Here is a 19484-nt window from a genome sequence, read left to right on the forward strand (position 1 = left end):
TCTGGTAGACATTGGGTCTTTCAAGTTTCAAAACCGGATAAGTTTCGTCCAAAATCATATTTTGACCATGTTCAATGGGTTTGACCACGTTGACCCGGTTTGACCAATGAATAGTAAATTAAAAAAAGAAAAAAACTGAAATTTCGTGATTACCAAGATGCTTGGGTGCGCTAGGTGCGTGCCAATTTTTGTGGTGATTCGACATTCGAAGAGCTCATGGCAAAAAAAAACAAAATTTGGCTCATAAAAAAGGCAAAATTGTTTTTTTAGAGCTCCTCAGATGTTATTTGACCACAAAAATTTACACGCACCTAGCGCACCCAAGCATGTCGGTTGTCACAAAATTTCAGAATTTTTAAAATTCTTTTGCAATTTTTAAATTTACTATTCATCAGTTAAACATGGTCAAACCCAGTCGACATGCTCAAAATCTGGTTTTGGACCAAACTTATCCGGTTTTAAGATTTGAAGGACCAAATGTCTACCAAAAAATCTTGAGGGACCAAGTCTATACTTTTAGGGAACTTGAGGGACAAAAACATACTTTTCTCTTTTAATAATGTGCGTATACGTAGCTTAGAGAAAGTGAAAACATGGAATCATCCATTGTAGGAAAAGCTCCTACAATCCTGAAGCTAGTGAGGTACACAACACGGCAACGTCCCGCTTCTCCTCCTGACCTTGAGTTTGTGTACTTAAATACTCATGTGGGATTATTTCCATATTTTGGAAAATTTAAATGTAATTTTGTTTTTCTTATTTTTGGCTCATTGGACCACGAGCGTCAAATTGCCAAAGCGCCTAATCGCCTTTCTTGGCCTTGTGTCTCTTAGCCACCATCATGAGTCCCTTGACCACCTTCATTAATCATGTCCTCCATGAGACCCTCTCCATCCTTGTACCCAGATACCTTCGGTTCGTCCGGCGTCGTGGTCGACTTTTCATCAAATAGGTTGCAGTCATCGGGGAGGTTTGTCCGGGAGACGTCCATTCTGGGGGCTTCGTTTGCATCGATGGTCAGCCGACCACAAGTGCAGCGTTGAGATCAATTGGAGGCACCACGGGGACAATCGAAATGAAATACCGTTTTTCGACGAGTTCTCCCGAGGTCGTGTGGAGAAGCGGGACGTTGTCGGGTTGTGTCCGGGTAGGTACCCATATGTCGGCGGCGATGTTGACATGGAAGGCAACTCCAAAATACTTGGCGGGCAGGTCACTGACGAGCCCGAGCGGGCTGTCGCGGTGGCAGCTATGACAAGGTCTAGCTCACAGACAATCCATAACATGATGAGGGTGGCTTGTGCAACTTTGGCGGTGATGGCGTTAGCATCCATAGTGGCGGCCCATGCCTGAGTGTGGTGGCAGTCGCAGTTTGTCTTTTGTCTTGACCTTCCTCCTTCATTTGGCGCGCTTCGCCATCTCGGCAACTCTCTGCTCCGAGGTGAGCTCTTTCTTTTGCTTCGCCTGGGCCATGACATGGGCCGCCACGACAGGGACAGTCGCAGCAGGGATGGGGCGGCTTAGGTTAGGACGGCCGGGGGGGTGCCTCGGCCATGGAAGTTTTCTAGGTCGGGCGTGGGATTTGGGAGAGGAAAGGGTGGGGTGGAGATGGTATGCTAGGGGTGGGCAGGCCAGGGGAGGACAACACATGCATTCACGGCGTGTCTACGCGGATGCAAACCCAATCCAAATTTGAGCTGGAAATAGGTCACAACAAACAGCAAAACGGACATTCTTCCGTTTGCATCACCGTGTTGGGCCATGGGTTTTGTCCCCGTGGACAATAACGGACGCTGGTAGACGAAATGTGTTGCCCCGTTGGAGTTGCCCTGTTGTCACATCCTTCCTGTCTTGATTTTTTAATATTATTATTATTTATGAAATTACAAAACTATAGTTCCGATTTAGCAAATTTCAAATATATGCCCCGTCGTCCTCTATTGGGCCATAGAGGCCCTTTTCGTCCTTGTTTTGGGATGAAGCTCACTCTTTGTTCGCATGAAAGCGGAAGAGTGGGTCTCCTGTCCACCCTGCCCTATACACCACAGCTCCTTCCAATCAAACTTTCATGTCACCAAAACCGCCGAAGAGTAGAATCCATTCAGATGAAGAACAACCTGAACCATGCATTGTGCAGGATGAATTTCGCCTTTCAATCTATATTGATCACCGCAAGCCTACATCATCCTTGGTAAGAGATTTTTCCAAATCACACACATGTTCTCATCTATATGCAACAAATATCCTAGACATTACCCCTTGTCATATCATTATTATTGCCGAAGTTGGCAACATCCGGTGAATGTCCACAGATGGCAAAGGTCATGGCGCACGATCCATGACAAGAATAGGATGAGAGATAATGTCTATGAGGTTGGCAGCATCTAAATGTGTAGATGTATGAGAGTGATTGGAATATTTTTCACCGAGCATGATGTAGGCTTGTGATGGTCAGTGTAGACTAATCGGCAGAATTCATTCTCCACGATGTACAATTCCAACTACTAAATGGATTTTTGTCATCGATACAGTCCAGCTGGTGCGAGGGTTTGGGAAGAAGAGCTCCAGATCAAAGGGGATGTATTTTTTGCATGGGGCAATGTAGGTAGTAGCCTTTTTGTTCATGAGTTGAACTAGGACTCACTCTTCGGCACTGTATGAGCGAAGAGAGCTCTTTGGACCAAAGAAAGACAAACTCTTCAGCCCACGCGAGGATGAAAAGGTCGTCTTTGGCCCAACAGAGGATGATGGGGGCATAGATTTGAAATTTACTAAATCCGAACCATAGCTTTGAAATTTTGTAAAAACAAACAATATTTTTAGAAAAACATTCTCCTCTTTTGCCCCGAGTTCTATCTTTCTCGCAAGAACCCTAGCCGGCGCCGCATTCCTCATCGACTGCGAATCATCTTCCTCCGCCGCCACCATAGCTGGTGGTCCTTGCCGAGTTAGGGCAGGATGAACCGATCTGCGTGCTCCTTGTCTTCCTTAAGTAGCATTTCATAGGTTCATCTTGCGGTAACTTTTCTAATGTTTTATTTTTTTCAAAAAGGGGCGCTTTATTACTTAAAAGATTTAAGCATTACACCCGACCTCTGCATTACTAAGATGCACACAGCAAAAAATGTCTTCTCACATAAATGAAAAATAAAAAGGTGAAATACAAAAACATGAAGAGTCCGTATAACGCCTAAAGCGGAGGAGGGTCAATCCTAAGCTCATGTTGCCACCCATGCTGGGTAAAAGTATCCCTCGCTATAGCCTCCAATCGTGTACACACCTCCGTAAACAGGTCTCGATTCTCCACGCGTTGTAGAGAGGACCATAAATGAAGGGTCCCGGTACATTTGTAGATAACCTGCAACAGGGAAGTACTTTTATCGTTAAAAACTTTATCATTTCTACATAGCCAAAGCGGCCAAATAACGGCAAGCGCTCCCACCATGAGAAAAGTTCTAAACATGTGATCAATCCCATGTAACCAGTTGCCAAATACATTAGCAACACTACAAGGAGGATACAAGCCAGAAGCTATTTGGATGACTGACCATATAGAACGAGCCAATTTGCATTGAAAGAATAAATGTTTTATTGTCTCATCATGGTGACAAAAGACACATTGCGGACTTCCATGCCAATTCCTCTTAATAAGGTTATGTTTAGTAAGAATGACTCTGCGACGAAGATACCATGTAAAGATTTTATTCTTAAGAGGTATCTTCATCTTCCAGATCTTCTGTTTACTTACCGTATGTTTGATATCTTCTTAAGTCAATCCTAGACAAAGTGTTGTTTTTAGGCAAGATTTAAAGCACTTTCCCATTTTGGATCTATTCCTTTCTTGCAAAATTATCCACTGAGTGTTCGTCCCAAAAAGTTTGTCTTTTTCCGAAAAGGGGGGCCTCCCTGACCTGTGCATCAAAATGATGAATACGGCCAACTTTAATAAATAAGCAAATAGGTTCAACAAGGTCTTAAAATCTCAAACGAAAATAAAGGAAAGCTCACAAAGAGCCAAAGGGCCAGAAACAAACTAGCCACAAAAAGCCACAACCCGCTGGCATAAGAAAGAAAGGAAAAGTAATTGCATATCCTATTACATGACCTCCGTCCAAACCGGTTGAATATATCCCGTGCTACCATCTCCCAGCGGATAGATCCAGTAACCAAACGCTCTCTGGCCTCCGTCGGAGTGAGTAGCGACCACATACGGATCAACGCAGTGGCTCGGAAGATAACCTGCAAAAAATGAATATTTGTTGTTCTGTTAAAAACCAAATCATTTCCGCAGTTCCAAACTACCCACAATAAAGCACATACTCCTATGCAAATGTGTCTCGCTATTTCGGACTCTATCCCGTTAAGTCACGTTCCAAATAACGTGCTGACAGAACTCGGAGGAGTAATATTAAATGCAATGTGGACCGTACGCCATAAAACTTTGGCCAACGGGCAATCAAGAAAAAAGTGTTTGATAGTTTCATTCCGATCACAGAAGCTACACCTAGTAGGTCCTGTCCAATTACGCTTTGCCAAGTTGTCCTTGGTTAATATTACTTGTTTATGTAGAAACCACATAAACACTTTAATTTTCAAAGGAACTTTGACAGTCCAAACATATTTGGAGCTAGGAATAGGGCTTGAATTGATAACATCAAGATACATTGATTTAACTGTAAACTCTCCAGACCTAGTAAGCTTCCAGCGTAATTTATCGGGCTGTTGAGACAACTGAACCTCCATCAGTCTACTCACTAGATGAAGCCATTCTTCCCAACGATTGCCGGCTAGCGTCCTCCTGAATTGAATATTAAGGGGAATGGATTGAAGTACCGTTCCAAAAAAAGCATCACGTCATTGAACAATATGATATAGAGACGGAGATTGAATCGCAAGGGGGGTCTCTCCTAGCCAAGTATCCTCCCAGAATCGTGTGCTAGCACCGTTACCGATAATAAACTTTGTCCTATTAAAAAAAGGCTAATTTGACTCTCATAAGACCTTTCCAAAAAGGTGAGTCAGTCGGCCTCGCGGTCACCTGGGAGAAATTTTTGGAGTGAAGATACTTGCTACGGAGAATCTGCGCCCAAGTGGCATCAGTCTCGCAGATATCTTCGACAACCACTTGCTGAGAAGACATCTATTCTTGACCTCAAGATTCTCAATGCCAAGACCCCCTTGGTCTTTCGGTCGACAGATAATATCCCACTTGGCGAGTCTGTATTTTCTTTTTAGTTCATCGCTCTGCCAGAAGAAACGTGATCGATGGAAGTCCAATCTTTTCCTTACTCCAACTGGGACTTCCAAGAATGACAAGAGAAACATAGGCATACTCATGAGGACCGAATTTATCAGAATTAATCGGCCTCCGTATGACATGAGCTTGCCCTTTCGACAACTCAATTTCTTTTCAAAGCGGTCCTCGATACACTTCCATTCTCTGTTTGTCAGCTTATGATGGTGGATTGGTATACCTAAGTATGTAAAAGGTAAAGTCCCCAAATCACACCCAAACAATTGCCTATAAGCCTCTTGTTCGTAATTGGCTCTACCAATGCAGAACAATTCGCTTTTGTGAAAGTTAATCTTTAACCCGGTCAATTGTTCAAATAAGCATAACACCAGCTTCATATTTCTTGCTTTTGCTAAGTCATGCTCCATAAAGATGATCGTATCATCGGTGTACTGTAGGATAGACACACCACCATCAACTAGATGAGGTACCCATCCACCCACCTGTCCATCCTCCTTAGCCCTTCCTATCAGAATTGCCAACATATCAACTACAATGTTGAACAGAATGGGAGACATCGGATCTCCTTGTCTCAGGCCCTTATGTGTCTGGAAATAATGAGCTATGTCGTCATTCACTTTAATTCCAACACTCCCTTTTTGCGTGAACGATTCTACCTGGCATCGCCAGGCTTCATCAAAACCTTTCATACGCAAGGCCTGTTGAAGGAAAGGCCATTTGACTTTATCGTACGCTTTCTCGAAATCCACCTTAAAAACAACTCCATCTAGTTTTTTTGAGTGAATTTCATGGAGCGTTTCATGAAGGACCACAACCCCTTCTAGGATGTTTCTGTCCGGCATGAAAGCAGTTTGGGAATGCTGCACCACAGAATGCGCAATTTGTGTGAGCCTATTAGTCCCAACCTTGGTGAAAATTTTGAAACTAACATTGAGGACGCAGATAAGCTTGAACTGCTCAATCCTCACAACCTCCATTTTCTTAGGAAGCAATGTTATAGTTCCAAAATTCAAGTGAAATAACTAAAGCTGTCCAGAGAATAAATCATGGAACGTTGGTAGCAAATCCCCCTTAATAATATGCCAACACTTTTTATAGAACTCCGCCAGAAATCCTTCCGGCCCCGGAGCCTTATTGTTTTTCATCTGCGAAATAGCTTCAAACACCTCTTTCTCCAAAAATAGAGAAATCAAAATATCATTCTCATCAGCAGTAAGTTGAGGCACATCCTCAATCCTGGACTCATCCAGGGACACACAATTATCCTCCGGAGGTCCAAACAACTGCTTGTAGTACTCGGTTATGTATAATTTTAGGTTATCCTGTCCTAAAATCGTTCCTTCATCTTGTTCAAGCTGAAAAATTCTCTTCTTTCTGTGCTTGCCATTAGCGATCAAGTGAAAGAATTGAGTGTTCGCGTCCCGTTGGACAACTTTGCGAACCTTAGCCCGCAGCGCCCACTTTAATTCCTCTTTACGGAGAAGCTCTTTTAACCTCATCTCCGCTTCAAGTTTAGCATGAAGCTCCGTGGCTTGCAAAATTGTGGTCTCGGCTTTTAAATCTAGGGACTGAATAAGTGTAAGGAGCCTTTCCTTCTCGACCTTATAAATCCCACTAAGATGCTTAACCCACCCATGCAAGAAACTTCTCAAATGCCTGATCTTATTCTGCCAGCGCTCAACCGAAGTCCTACCTCCTGCATCCTTAGCCCACTCCCTGGCTATGAGATCCAAGAAGCCTTCACGTTCAAACCATGCCAGCTTGAATGAAAAGGAGTTTTTGTTCCCCATGTGGGTTGGCTCACCTGAGTCCACAAATAAAGGCGTGTGATCGGAAATTCCACGCGAAAGAGCCTATACCGTTACCAAATGGAATTTCTGTTCCCACTCGACGCTCGCTAGGACTCGATCCAGCTTCTCAAACGTCGGGTTTGGCAAAGCATTAGCCCAAGTAAACTTTCTACCTGAAAGCTCTATCTCTCTCAGATCCAAGCTTTCAATGATGGTATTAAGCATAAACGACCACCTGCCGTCAAAATTATCATTATTCTTCTCCTCTCTCCTCCTAATGATATGGAAATCACCCCCAACCAGAATTGGGAGCTGCTCAGAGCCGCAAATCCGAACAAGATCCGCCTAGAACTCTGGTTTAAGCTCGGGCTGCACTGCACCATAAACCGCCACCAGAGCCCCAATTAAACCCATCAGCTTTCGACCTAACCCGAAACTTAACCGCGAAGTCTCCCATCACTACACACTTCGGACTTCCAGCGAATCGCATCTCACTCCAAGTAAGATCCCACCCGATCTTCCTCTCGGAGGCAGGCAGTGCCAATCAAAATCGACACCTCCCGATAAAGTATTGAGAAACTGGGGGGAAAAATTATCTCTACCAGTTTCCGATAGAGCAATAAAATCCAGTCTATGCTCGATAAACGCATCTGCGAGAAACCTTCTTTTAGCCAAGTCTTTCAGACCTCTGTTATTTCAAAAGATTCCTTTCATATTTCATCATGAAATTTTTTAGCAGTACGGATCCTAGCACTCCTACGCACCACAGAAGCAGGATAGATCTTACGCTTCCACTTGCGTTTGGGTTTGCTTTGATCCTCCACCCTATCCTCACAACTGGGCTCAGTGGATCGAACAACTGCAACCTCAAAAGAGTCATCCTCTTCCTCTGACTCAGGAATGGATGGTGCAAGATCCGCACAAAAATTACAGAGCACCCTGACCCCCAACACATCAATATCTGCATCATTCATGGGTTTCGCCGCTGCTAAGTTTTGAATCATTTCTAAAGCGCGTTCTGCTTCGAAATCTAGGAGATCATTAAGAGAGTTGGAGATTTCACTATCGCTACTACCTAGTGAAACACCTAATTGATGTGCATTATTAATAATCTCATTATTAGAAAAATGCAGAAAAGAATTAGAAGTGTTGACCGACATACCAGAAGTGACCTCAATGTCACGAAGCGTGGCCGCCCTCATGGTGCACCGCTGCTGCATGTCGTCAACCTCCGGGTGGTCCTGGAGACGGCAGCTCATCCGTCGCCCTGCAGAGACCGGATCCGGAATCCCTCCAAAGGCAATGACCTCCTCCCGAGTGACCCCACTCGGAGTGAAGCCACCAGCCTCAACCCCAGCACAGTCTGCCATGGCTACCGGGGGAAGCGGTACGCCGGGAGATGGAAGCGCGAGGGGTGCCTACCCGAGCACTCCTCCCGCCCGAGCCCTCTAGCTAGAGGGGGTTGCTACATCTTGAGCTTGCGTTGGTTCTCCTTGAAGAGGAAAGGGTGATGCAGCAATAGGAGCGTAAGTATTTCCCTCAGTTTTTGAGAACCAAGGTACCAATCCAGTAGGAGGCTCCTCAAAAGTCACACGCACCTACACAAACAAACAAGAACTCGCAACGAACGCAATGAAGGGGTTGTCAATCCCTTCACGATCACTTGCGGAAGTGATATCTGATAGAGATAATATGATAAGATAAATATATTTTTGGTATTTTATAATATAAATCGGAAAAGTAAAGATGCAAATAAAAGTAGATTGAAATCTTATATGATAAAAGATAGACCCGGGGGCCATAGGTTTCACTAGTGGCTTCTCTCAAGATAGCATAAGTATTACGATGGGTGAACAAATTACTGTCGAGCAATTGATAGAAAAGCGAATAATTATGAGATTATCTAGGCATGATCATGTATATAGGCATCACATCAGTGACAAGTAGACCGACTCCTGCCTACATCTACTACTATTACTCCACACATCGACCACTATCCAGCATGCATCTAGAGTATTAAGTTCATAAAGAACAGAGTAACATATTAAGAAAGATGACATGATGTAGAGGGATAAACTCATGCAATATGATATAAACCCCATCTTTTTATCCTCGATGTCAACAATACAATACGTGCCTTGCTTCCCCTGCTGCCACTGGGAAAGGACACCGCAAGATTGAACCCAAAGCTAAGCACTTCTCCCATTGCAAGAAAGATCAATCTAGTAGGCCAAACTAAACTGATAATTCGAAGAGACTTGCAAAGATAACTTAATCACACATAAAAGAATTCAGAGGAGATTCAAATATTTCTCATAGATAAACTTGATCATAAACCCACAATTCATCGGATCTCGACAAACACAGCGCAAAAAAAGTTACATCGAATAGATCTCCAAGAAGATCAAGGAGAACATGGTATTGAGATTCAAAGAGAGGGAAGAAGCCATCTAGCTAATATCTATGGACCCGAAGGTCTGTGGTAAACTACTCACAACTCATTGGAGAGGCTATGGTGTTGATGTAGAAGCCCTCCGTGGTTGATTCCCCCTCCGGCGGAGCGCCTGCGAAGGCTCCAAGATGGGATCTCGTGGATAGAGAAGGTTACGGCGGTGGAATAGTTTTTTGTGGTTGCCTTTGATGTTCTCGGGGTACATGGGTATATATAGGAGGACGAAGTAGGTCGGTGGACGCCCGAGGGGCCCATGAGATAGGGGGCGCGCTCATGGCTTCCTCGATTGCTTATTAACTTGCACTCCAAGTCCTCTGGATCACGTTTGTTCCAAAAATCACGCACCCGAAGGTTTCATTCTGTTTGGACTCTGTTTGATATTCCTTTTCTTCGAAACACTGAAATAGGCAAAAAAAAACAGCAATACGGGCTGGGCCTCCGGTTAGTAGGTTAGTCCCAAAAATGATATAAAAGTGTAGAGTAAAGACCATAAACATCCAAAACGAGTAATATAATAGCATGCATCTAAAATTATAGATACGTATGAGACGTATCAAGCATCCCCAAGCTTAATTCCTGCTCGTCCTCGAGTAGGTAAATGATAAAAACAGAATTTTTGATGTGGAATGCTACCTAGCATAATTCTCAATGTAATTTTCTTTATTGTGGCATGAATGTTCAGATCCAAATGAATCAAAATAAAAGTTTATATTGACATAAGAAATAGTAATACTTCAAGCATACTAATCAAAGCAATCATGTCTTCTCAAAATAACATGGCTAAAGAAAGTTCATCCCTACAAAATCATATAGTTAGGCTATGCTTCATTTTCGTCACACAAAAATGCTCCCATCTTATACACCCCCGATGACAAGCCAAGAAATTGTTTCATACTTAAATAATCGCAAACTTTTTCAACTTTCACGCAATACATGAGCGTGAGCCATGGATATAGCACTATGGGTGGAATAGAATATGATGATGGGGATTGTGTGGAGAAGACAAAAAAGGAGAAAGTCTCACATTGACGAGGATAATCAACGGGCTATGGAGATGCCCATCAATTGATGTCAAGATGAGGAGTAGGGATTGCCATGCAACAGATGCACTAGAGCTATAAATGTATGAAAGCTCAACAAAAGAAACTAGTGGGTGTGCATCCAACTTGCTTGCTCATGAAGACCTAGGGCATTTTGAGGAAGCCCATCGTAGGAATATACAAGCCAAGTTCTATAATGAAAAATTCCCACTAGTATATGAAAGTGACAACATATGAGACTCGCTATATGAATAACATGGTGCTACTTTGAAGCACAAGTGTGGAAAAAGATAGTAACATTGCCCCCTTTTTTATTTTATTTTTCTTGGGCCTTTCTTTTTTTTGGCCTTTCCTTTTTTCTATTTGGCCTTTCTTTTTTTATTTGGCCTTTCCCTTTTATTTATTTTTATTTGGGGACAATGCTCTAATAATGATGATCATCACACTTCTATTTATTTACAACTCATGAATTACAACTCAAAACTAGAACAAGATATGACTCTATATGAATGCCTCCGGCGGTGTACCGGGATGGGCAATGAAGCAAGAGTGACATGTGTGAAAATTTATGCATGGTGGCTTTGCCACAAATACGATGTCAACTACATGATCATGCAAGGCAATATGACAATGGTAATACGTGTCATAATGATAAACGGAACGGTGGAAAGTTGCATGGCAATATATCTCGGAATGGCTATGGAAATGCCATAATAGGTAGGTATGGTGGCTGTTTTGAGGAAAATATAAGGAGGTTTATGTGTGATAGAGCGTATCGTATCACGGGGTTTGGATGCACCGGCGAAGTTTGCACCAACTCTCAAGGTGAGAAAGGGCAATGCACGGTAGCGAAAAGGCTAGCAATGATGGAAGGGTGAGAGTGCGTATAATCCATGGACTCAACATTAGTCAAAAGAACTCATATACTTACTGCAAAAATCTACAAGTCATCAAAAACCAAGCACTACGTGCATGCTCCTAGGGGGGATAGATTGGTAGGGAAAGACCATCGCTCGTCCCCGACCGCCACTCATAAGGATGCACAACCTAAGAACACCTCATGTTTCAAATTTGTTACACAACTTTAACCATACGTGCATGCTACGGGACTTGCTAACTTCAACACAAGCATTCTTTAAATTCATAATCACCCAACTAGCATGACTTTAATATCACTACCTCCATATCTCAAAACAATTATCAAGTATCAAATTGATCATAGCATCCAATTCACTTCCTATGATGGTTTTTATTATACCCAACTTGGATGCCCACCATTCTAGGACCAATTTTATAACCATAGAAAATACCATGCTGTTCTAAGAGACTCTCAAAATAATATAAGTGAAGCACAAGAGACTAACAATTTCTACAAAATTAAACCACCGCCGTGCTCTAAAAGATATAAGTGAAGCACTAGAGCAAAAACTATCTAGCTCAAAAGATATAAGTGAAGCACATAGAGTATTCCAATAAATTCTAATCAAGTGGGCTTCTCCCAAAAGGTTTGTACAGAAAGGATGATCATGGAGAACTAAAAATCAAATACTAATATCATAGAAGACGCTCCAAGCAAAACACATATCATGTGGCGAATAAAAATATAGCTCCAAGTAAAGTTACCGATAAACGAAGACGAAAGAGGGGATGCCTTCCAGGGGCATCCCCAAGCTTAGGAGTTTGGCTATTCTTGAATATCTTGGGGTGCCATGGGAATCCCCAATCTTAGGCTCTTGTCACTCCTTATTCCATAGGCCATCAAATCTTTACCCAAAACTTGAAAACTTCACAACACAAAACTCAACAGGAAATCTCATAAGCTCCGTTAGTGAAAGAAAGAAAAACCACCACATAAGGTACTGTAATGAACTCATTATTTATTTATATTGGTGTTAAACCTACTGTATTTCAAGTTCTCTATGGTTCATACCACTTAATACTAGCCATAGATGCATCAAAATAAGCAAACAACACATGAAAAATAGAATCTGTCAAAAACAGAACAGTGTGTAGCAATCTGTAACTCTCGAATACTTCTGTAACTCTAACAATCCTACAAAAATAGGAAGTCCTGGGCAATTTGTCTATTGATCTACAAAAAAAAGAATCAACGCAAAATCACGTTTCTGTGAATTACTAAAATTACTTTCGTGCGTGCAAAGTTTCTGTTTTTCAGCAGAATCAAATTAACTATCACCATAGGTTATCCTATAGGTTCTATTTGGCACAAACACTAACTAAAACATAAAAACACATCTAAACATAAGGTAGATGCAAAATTTATTACTAAACAGAAAAAACAAAAAAACAAATAAAATTGGGTTGCCTCCCAACTAGCGCTATCGTTTAACGCCCCTAGCTAGGCATAAAAGCGAGGATAGATCTAAGTAGTGCCATCTTTGGCACTCAATTCATAAGTAGCTCGCATGATAGATTCATAAGGTAATTTGACTTTCTTTCTTGGAAAGTGCTCCATGCCTTTCCTTAATAGAAATTGGAATCTAATATTCCCTTCCTTCATATCAATAATCGCACCAATCGTTCTAAGGAAAGGTCTACCAAGAATGATAGGACATGAAAGGTTGCAATCTATATCAAGAACGATAAAATCTACGGGCACCAAATTTCTATTTGCAATAATGAGAACATCATCGATGCTTCACATTGGCTTTTTAATGGTGGAATCTGCAAGGTACAAATTTAAAGAGCAATCATCAAGATCATGGAAACCTAGAATATCACATAAAGTTTTCGGTATCATGGAAACACTAGCACCCAAATCACATAAAGCATAACACCCATGATCTTTAATTTTAATCTTTATAGTAGGTTCCCACTCATCATAAAGCTTTCTAGATATAGAAACTTCCAAATTAAGTTTTTCATCATAAGATTGCATCAAGGCATCAATAATATGTTTGGTAAAAGCTTTATTTTGACTATAAGCATTAGGAGAATTCACAACGGATTGCAACAAGGAAATACAATATTCTAAAGAACAATTATCATAATTAAATTCCTTGAAATCCAAGATAGTGGGTTCAATGCTATTTAAAGTCTTGACCTCTCCAATCCCACTTTTACCAAATTTAGCATCAAGATCTAAAAACTCCGAATCATTGGGACGCCTTTTAACTAAAGTTGACTCATCTCCAGTCCCATCATTATTAAGATTCATAGTGCAAAACAAAGATCTAATAGGGGACACATCAATAACTTTAAGATCTTTATCATTATTTTCATGGAAACTAGAAGAACACACCTTTACAAAGCAATCTTTCTTAGCACGCAATCTAGCAGTTCTTTCTTTGCACTCGTCAATGCAAATTGTCATAGCTTTGAGAGACTCATTGATATCATGCTTAAGAGGAGTAGATCTAAGTTTCAAAGAATCAACATCAAGCGAGAGTCTATCAACGTTCCTAGCCAAATCATCAACTTTAAGCAATTTTTCTTCAAGCAAGGCATTAAAATTCTTTTGAGAGATCATAAATTCTTTCATACTATTCTCAAAATCAGAGGGAATATTATTAAAATTACCATAAGAATTATTGTAGGAATTTCCATAATTATTAGAGGAATTACTAGGGAACGGTCTAGGATTAAAGTTTCCTCTATAAGCATTGTTACCAAAATTATTCCTACCAACAAAATTCACATCCATAGATTCATTATTATTCTAAATCAAAGTAGACAAGGTCACATCATTAAGATGAATAGGAGCACTCTTAGTAGCAAACAATTTCATAAGTTCATCCATCTTTCCGCTCAAAACATTAATTTCTTCTATAGCATGCACTTTTTTACTAGTAGATCTTTCGGTGTGCCATTGAGAATAATTAGCCATAATATTATCAAGGAGTTTTGTAGCTTCTCCTATGGTGATTTCCATAAACGTGCCTCCCGCGGCTGAATCTAAAAGATTTCTAGAAGCAAAATTCAATCCGGCATAAAATTTTTGTATGATCACCCATAAATTCAAACCATGAGTAGGGCAATTGTGAATCATCAATTTCATTCTTTCCCAAGATTGGGCAACATGCTCATGATCAAGTTGTTTAAAATTCATAATATCGGTCCTAAGAGTGATGATCTTAGCGGGAGGAAAATACTTAGAGATAAAAGCATCTTTGCACTTGTTCCATAAATCAATACTATTCTTAGGCAAAGACGAAAACCAAAATTTAGCACGATCTTTAAGTGAAAACGGAAATAACTTCAATTTAACAATATCATTATCCGTATCTTTCTTCTTTTGCATCTCACACAAATCAACAAAGTTGTTCCGATGGGTAGCGGCATCTTCACTAGGAAGGCCGGCGAATTGATCTTTCATAACAAGATTCAGCAAAGCAGTATTGATTTCACAAGACTCAACATCATTAAGAGGAGCAATCGGAGTACTAAGGAAATCATTATTACTGGTATTGGAGAAATCACACAATTTGGTATTATCTTGCGCCATCGCGACAAGTAATCCAACACACAAGAAAACAAAAAGGCAAATGGAAGAGAGAGGAGATTGGGAAAGAGAGGGCGAATAAAACGGCAAGGGTGCAGTGGGAGAGAGGAAAACGAGAGGCAAATGGCAAATAATGTAAATGCGAGGGAGATGAGTTTGTGATGGGTACTTGGTATGTCTTGACTTGAGTGAAGACCTCCCCGGCAACGGCGCCAGAAATCCTTCTTGCTACGTCCTGAGCTTGTGTTGGTTTTCCTTGAAGAGGAAAGGGTGATGCAGCAATAGTAGCATCAGTATTTCCCTCAGTTTTTGAGAACCAAGGTATCAATCCAGTAGGAGGCTCCTCAAAAGTCCCACGCACGTACACAAACAAACAAGAACTCACAACCAATGCAATAAAAGGGTTTTCAATCCCTTCACGGCCACTTGCGAAAGTGAGATCTGATAGAGATAATATGATAAGATAAATATATTTTTGGTATTTTATAATATAAATTGGAAAAGTAAAGATGCAAATAAAAGTAGATTGAAAGCTTTATATGATAAAAGATAGACCCGGGGGCCATAGGTTTCACTAGTGGCTTCTCTCAAGATAACATAAGTAGAACGGTGGGTGAACAAATTACTGTCGAGCAATTGATAGAAAAGCGAATAATTATAAGATTATCTAGGCATGATCATGTATATAGGCATCACGTCCGTGACAAGTACACCGACTCCTGCCTGCATCTACTACTATTACTCCACACATCGACCGCTATCCAACATGCATCTAGAGTATTAAGTTCATAAATAACAGAGTAACGCATTAAGAAAGATGACATGATGTAGAGGGATAAACTCATGCAATATGATATAAACCCCATCTTTTTATCCTCGATGGCAACAATACAATATGTGCCTTGATGCCCCTGCTGTCACTGGGAAAGGACACCGCAAGATTGAACCCAAAGCTAAGCACTTCTCCTATAGCAAGAAAGATCAATCGAGTAGGCCAAACCAAACTGATAATTCGAAGAGACTTGCAAAGATAACTTAATCACAAATAAAATAATTTAGAGGAGATTCAAATATTTCTCATAGATAAACTTGATCATAAACCCACAATTCATCGGATCTCGACAAACACACTGCAAAAAGTGTTACATCAAATAGATCTCTAAGAAGATCAAGGAGAACATGGTATTGATATTCAAAGAGAGAGAAGAAGCCATCTAGCTAATAACTATGGACCCGAAGGTCTTTGGTAAACTACTCACAACTCATCGGAGAGGCTATGGAGTTGATGTAGAAGCCCTCCATGGTTGATTCCCCCTCCGGCAGAGCGTCGGCAAAGGCTCCAAGATGGGATCTCACGGATACAGAAGGTTACTTTCACACCCTGATTTTCATGGCACAACACTTAAGATGATAAGTCATGATAAAATGTGGTTTGACAAAAACTTTTGCATTATTTGACTTTTTATTTTGAGTTGGTTTTCTCTCTGTGTTTTTCAAGTGCTCTTTAAATTCAACACAACTCCACCTTCTATACTTCATCTCCTTTCCCCAAGCTTCTGCCCAATGATCATGCCATGTGGTACAGAGCAACATAGTATTTTCTTACAAAAATAATTTGGCCAAATAGTATTTTCAAAATTTAGTTTTTCAAAAAACCCTGAGTTGAGGTTTGCACTACAAGTACTTGACTTGGGGTGTGAAAAATCATTCAAAAGGTATATTTGAATCCAATTAGATGTAGGACTCCCATAAACCACAAAAATATAATTTTAAAAGTTATTTTCCTTTTTTTTTGAAAGCTTTTTCCTAAGGCCAGAAATGGTCTTTAATAGGGAAAAATCATTTTATTGTTTCAAAAATATTTGACAAAAACCTAGGGAAATTCAGAGGACATATATTTTCCATATATAAGAGTTTCAACTCATGGTCATGTTCAAAATATTGGTCAAATCCCTCAAAAACCCTTTCTGGATATTTCAAGATTTTGAAATATTTACAAAGGAAATATCCCCTAAAAATTCCAAGAAAATTCTAGCATGTCAAATATGACATATTAGATGATCTTGCCAAGTCTCATGTCTTGGAGAACATTATAGCCTCATCAAATCCCCTCAAAACCATTTCTGTCCATTTTGAAGTTTGAGCAACTTTACATTGCCAAACATTTCCAAATGTTCTCAATCCTTGTGAACATGCTCCAATGTTCTAATTATTCATCTATACCAAGTGGCACATGTTGGAGAACAAGTTAACCTGATCAAAGGGCCCCAAAACCCTTCCTGTCCAGAACCAAATTTGAACAACTCTACATTGGAAACTTTCTCCTATTTATCTCAACTTTTGTGGACATGTTCAGAACCTCAAATGATGACACTGCACCAAGTGGTGCATCAAGGAGAATAATTTTGCATGTCTAGATCTTGGAAGACTCATTTATGTTGATTTCTAGGGTTTACAAAAGTTGCATTGGCTACTTTGCCCAAATGAACTCAACCTTGGTGGGACCTATTATTATCTCATGCCATTTGACCCTGTCAAGCCTCATGACAAGAGGAGTTCATATTCTTGCCCAAACCAGCAACAAACACCTTCTGCCATTTTACTAAAACCCCTGTTTTGACCAGTTCCACTCTTCTCCATGGCCTCAACTTTTTACCACAGCCCCTCAGAGTCCCCTTGCACCTCCAGTAACTCTTCCCTGGCCTCAACTCAATGATTAAAGGGTGAAACATCCTCATTTACCTCTCTGGACAGCCCCTTTCCCTCTCTCTCTCAACCCCACTCCTCTCCTACTGGCTCCCCAGGGCATCCAATGCTCCTCCCCTCTTCTTTACTTCCCCCTAGAGCTACCAGACATCTTTGGCCGCGCCCACATTGCATAGAAAATGGCCATGTCGGCCATTTGGGCGCTCTGGAGCGCGCTACAGTGCGCTCCCGCACTGTAGCCGCCTCGTGCCAGGCACCTCCGGCCACCTCGGCTCTCCCCCTCACGCCAGCCGATGCTCCTCGACGTCCTCAGCACGCCACGCCTCTATCCCCCTCCTCCTTCTCCCTCCTTTTGCCCTTGCTCGCACGCGCACCGGCCGCCCGAGAGCTCCAATGAGCGGCCTCACACGCGCGGCGCCTCTGGCCCCTCCTGCTTCCTCTCTCTTCCTTCCCTCGCTCTGGACCGAACCCACAAGCACCCCAGACATGCCCACGCGCGCCCCCGTGACCCACAGCAACGGCAACGACCTCGCCGACGCATGGGTCTACGGTGAGCCGTGGCTCGCCTACTTAAAGGCCTTCCCAAACCTCTCCCTCACCACCACTCGTCCTATCCCACTCCAAGTAGGCCCCCTGCACCCCAGTTCATCTCTAGAAACGCCCGAGCTCGAGATCGAGCTCGAGCTCCACCGCCTCGGGTCGCTTTCGATCTCACGGTATAGGCCACCCCCGGCCCTGTTTATTGCTTCTCTGGAACGCCCATAGCTCACCGATCGATTCCCTCCTCTTTCCCTCTCATTTTGTAGTCGGAAACAGCTGGAGCCATCAACTCTCGACGCTCCTCCGCCGCGAACCTCGTTGCGGCGAACCACTGCTCCCCTCCGGCCAACTCCGGCACCAACCGAACAGCGACACGACGAGGAGTCCAACGGTGCCATCAGCTCACCCTGCCGTGCCCGGAAACATCGTCGGTGAGCTCGCCGGCCCTCTGTCGCAGGGTTAGGGATGACAGGCGGGCCCTGCCTGTCAATCTCTCCCCTCCATCGCCCCTCTCTCTCTCTCTCTTGTTGACGCCTGGGCCCCGCCCGTCAGGTTTAAACATGGCGCGCGTGCGTGCACCAGTGCGCTGGGCTGCCTCTTTGACTAGGCCTGCTTCGCTGAGGCTGTTCTGGCCCAGCAGGCACAGTGCTCCTTTTCCTTTTTCTTTTGTGTCAAATTTGCAAATATTCCACAGGATTAAATATTCATCCAAATGCAATAATTCCAACTCCCTTATTTTTCAAAAAATCCCACCTATTTAATGGTATAACTTTCATTCGTGACCAGCCAACTTTTATGTACTGTTCATATTCAAATTCAAATTTGAATATATTTAAACCCCTCTTAAAATCCATTTCTTCTATTCTGCTACTCCAAATCCAAAAGTAGGAATTTTCCCCTTCTTAGTTTTCACCCTAGTATTTAACAAAAATAAGTTGACATTTTTCTGAGCACTTTGGTTTTTCTGTTTTACTATTGCCTTATTTTCTCGTTATTTTCTTGTGACGATGAGATCCCGTTTTAGACGAAGTTGCTGAAGAAGAAGAAGGAGAAGGATTTGAAGAACTTGAAGACCAAGGCAAGCAGCCCTTTGACCATGTCTATGAACCCTTTTTATGCATGTCATATAGCACCATATTGTTGTTGCAATGGAGTCATGATGAGGTGGTAACCACTTTGATGGTTTGCCACCGCACTTCCTCATTGATACTTGCATTGTACATGACCCTACCTTCTTATG

At 42.0% G+C, this 19484-nt stretch overlaps 1 protein-coding gene across 1 annotated transcript in view; it reads right to left on the minus strand.

Annotated features, from left to right (window-relative positions):
• Window positions 1-1017: 1017 nt before the first annotated feature.
• The window catches only part of LOC119338767 (protein FAR1-RELATED SEQUENCE 5-like), a 57421-nt gene continuing 38954 nt past the window's right edge, over window positions 1018-19484 (minus strand). The window contains exon 4 of the mRNA XM_037611005.1: window positions 1018-1249. Coding sequence (XP_037466902.1) covers window positions 1018-1249 — 232 coding nt within the window. The remainder of the gene's footprint in view (window positions 1250-19484) is intronic.

This window comes from Triticum dicoccoides, chromosome 7B (genome assembly GCF_002162155.2).
Source record: "Triticum dicoccoides isolate Atlit2015 ecotype Zavitan chromosome 7B, WEW_v2.0, whole genome shotgun sequence".
Lineage (NCBI taxonomy): Eukaryota > Viridiplantae > Streptophyta > Magnoliopsida > Poales > Poaceae > Triticum > Triticum dicoccoides.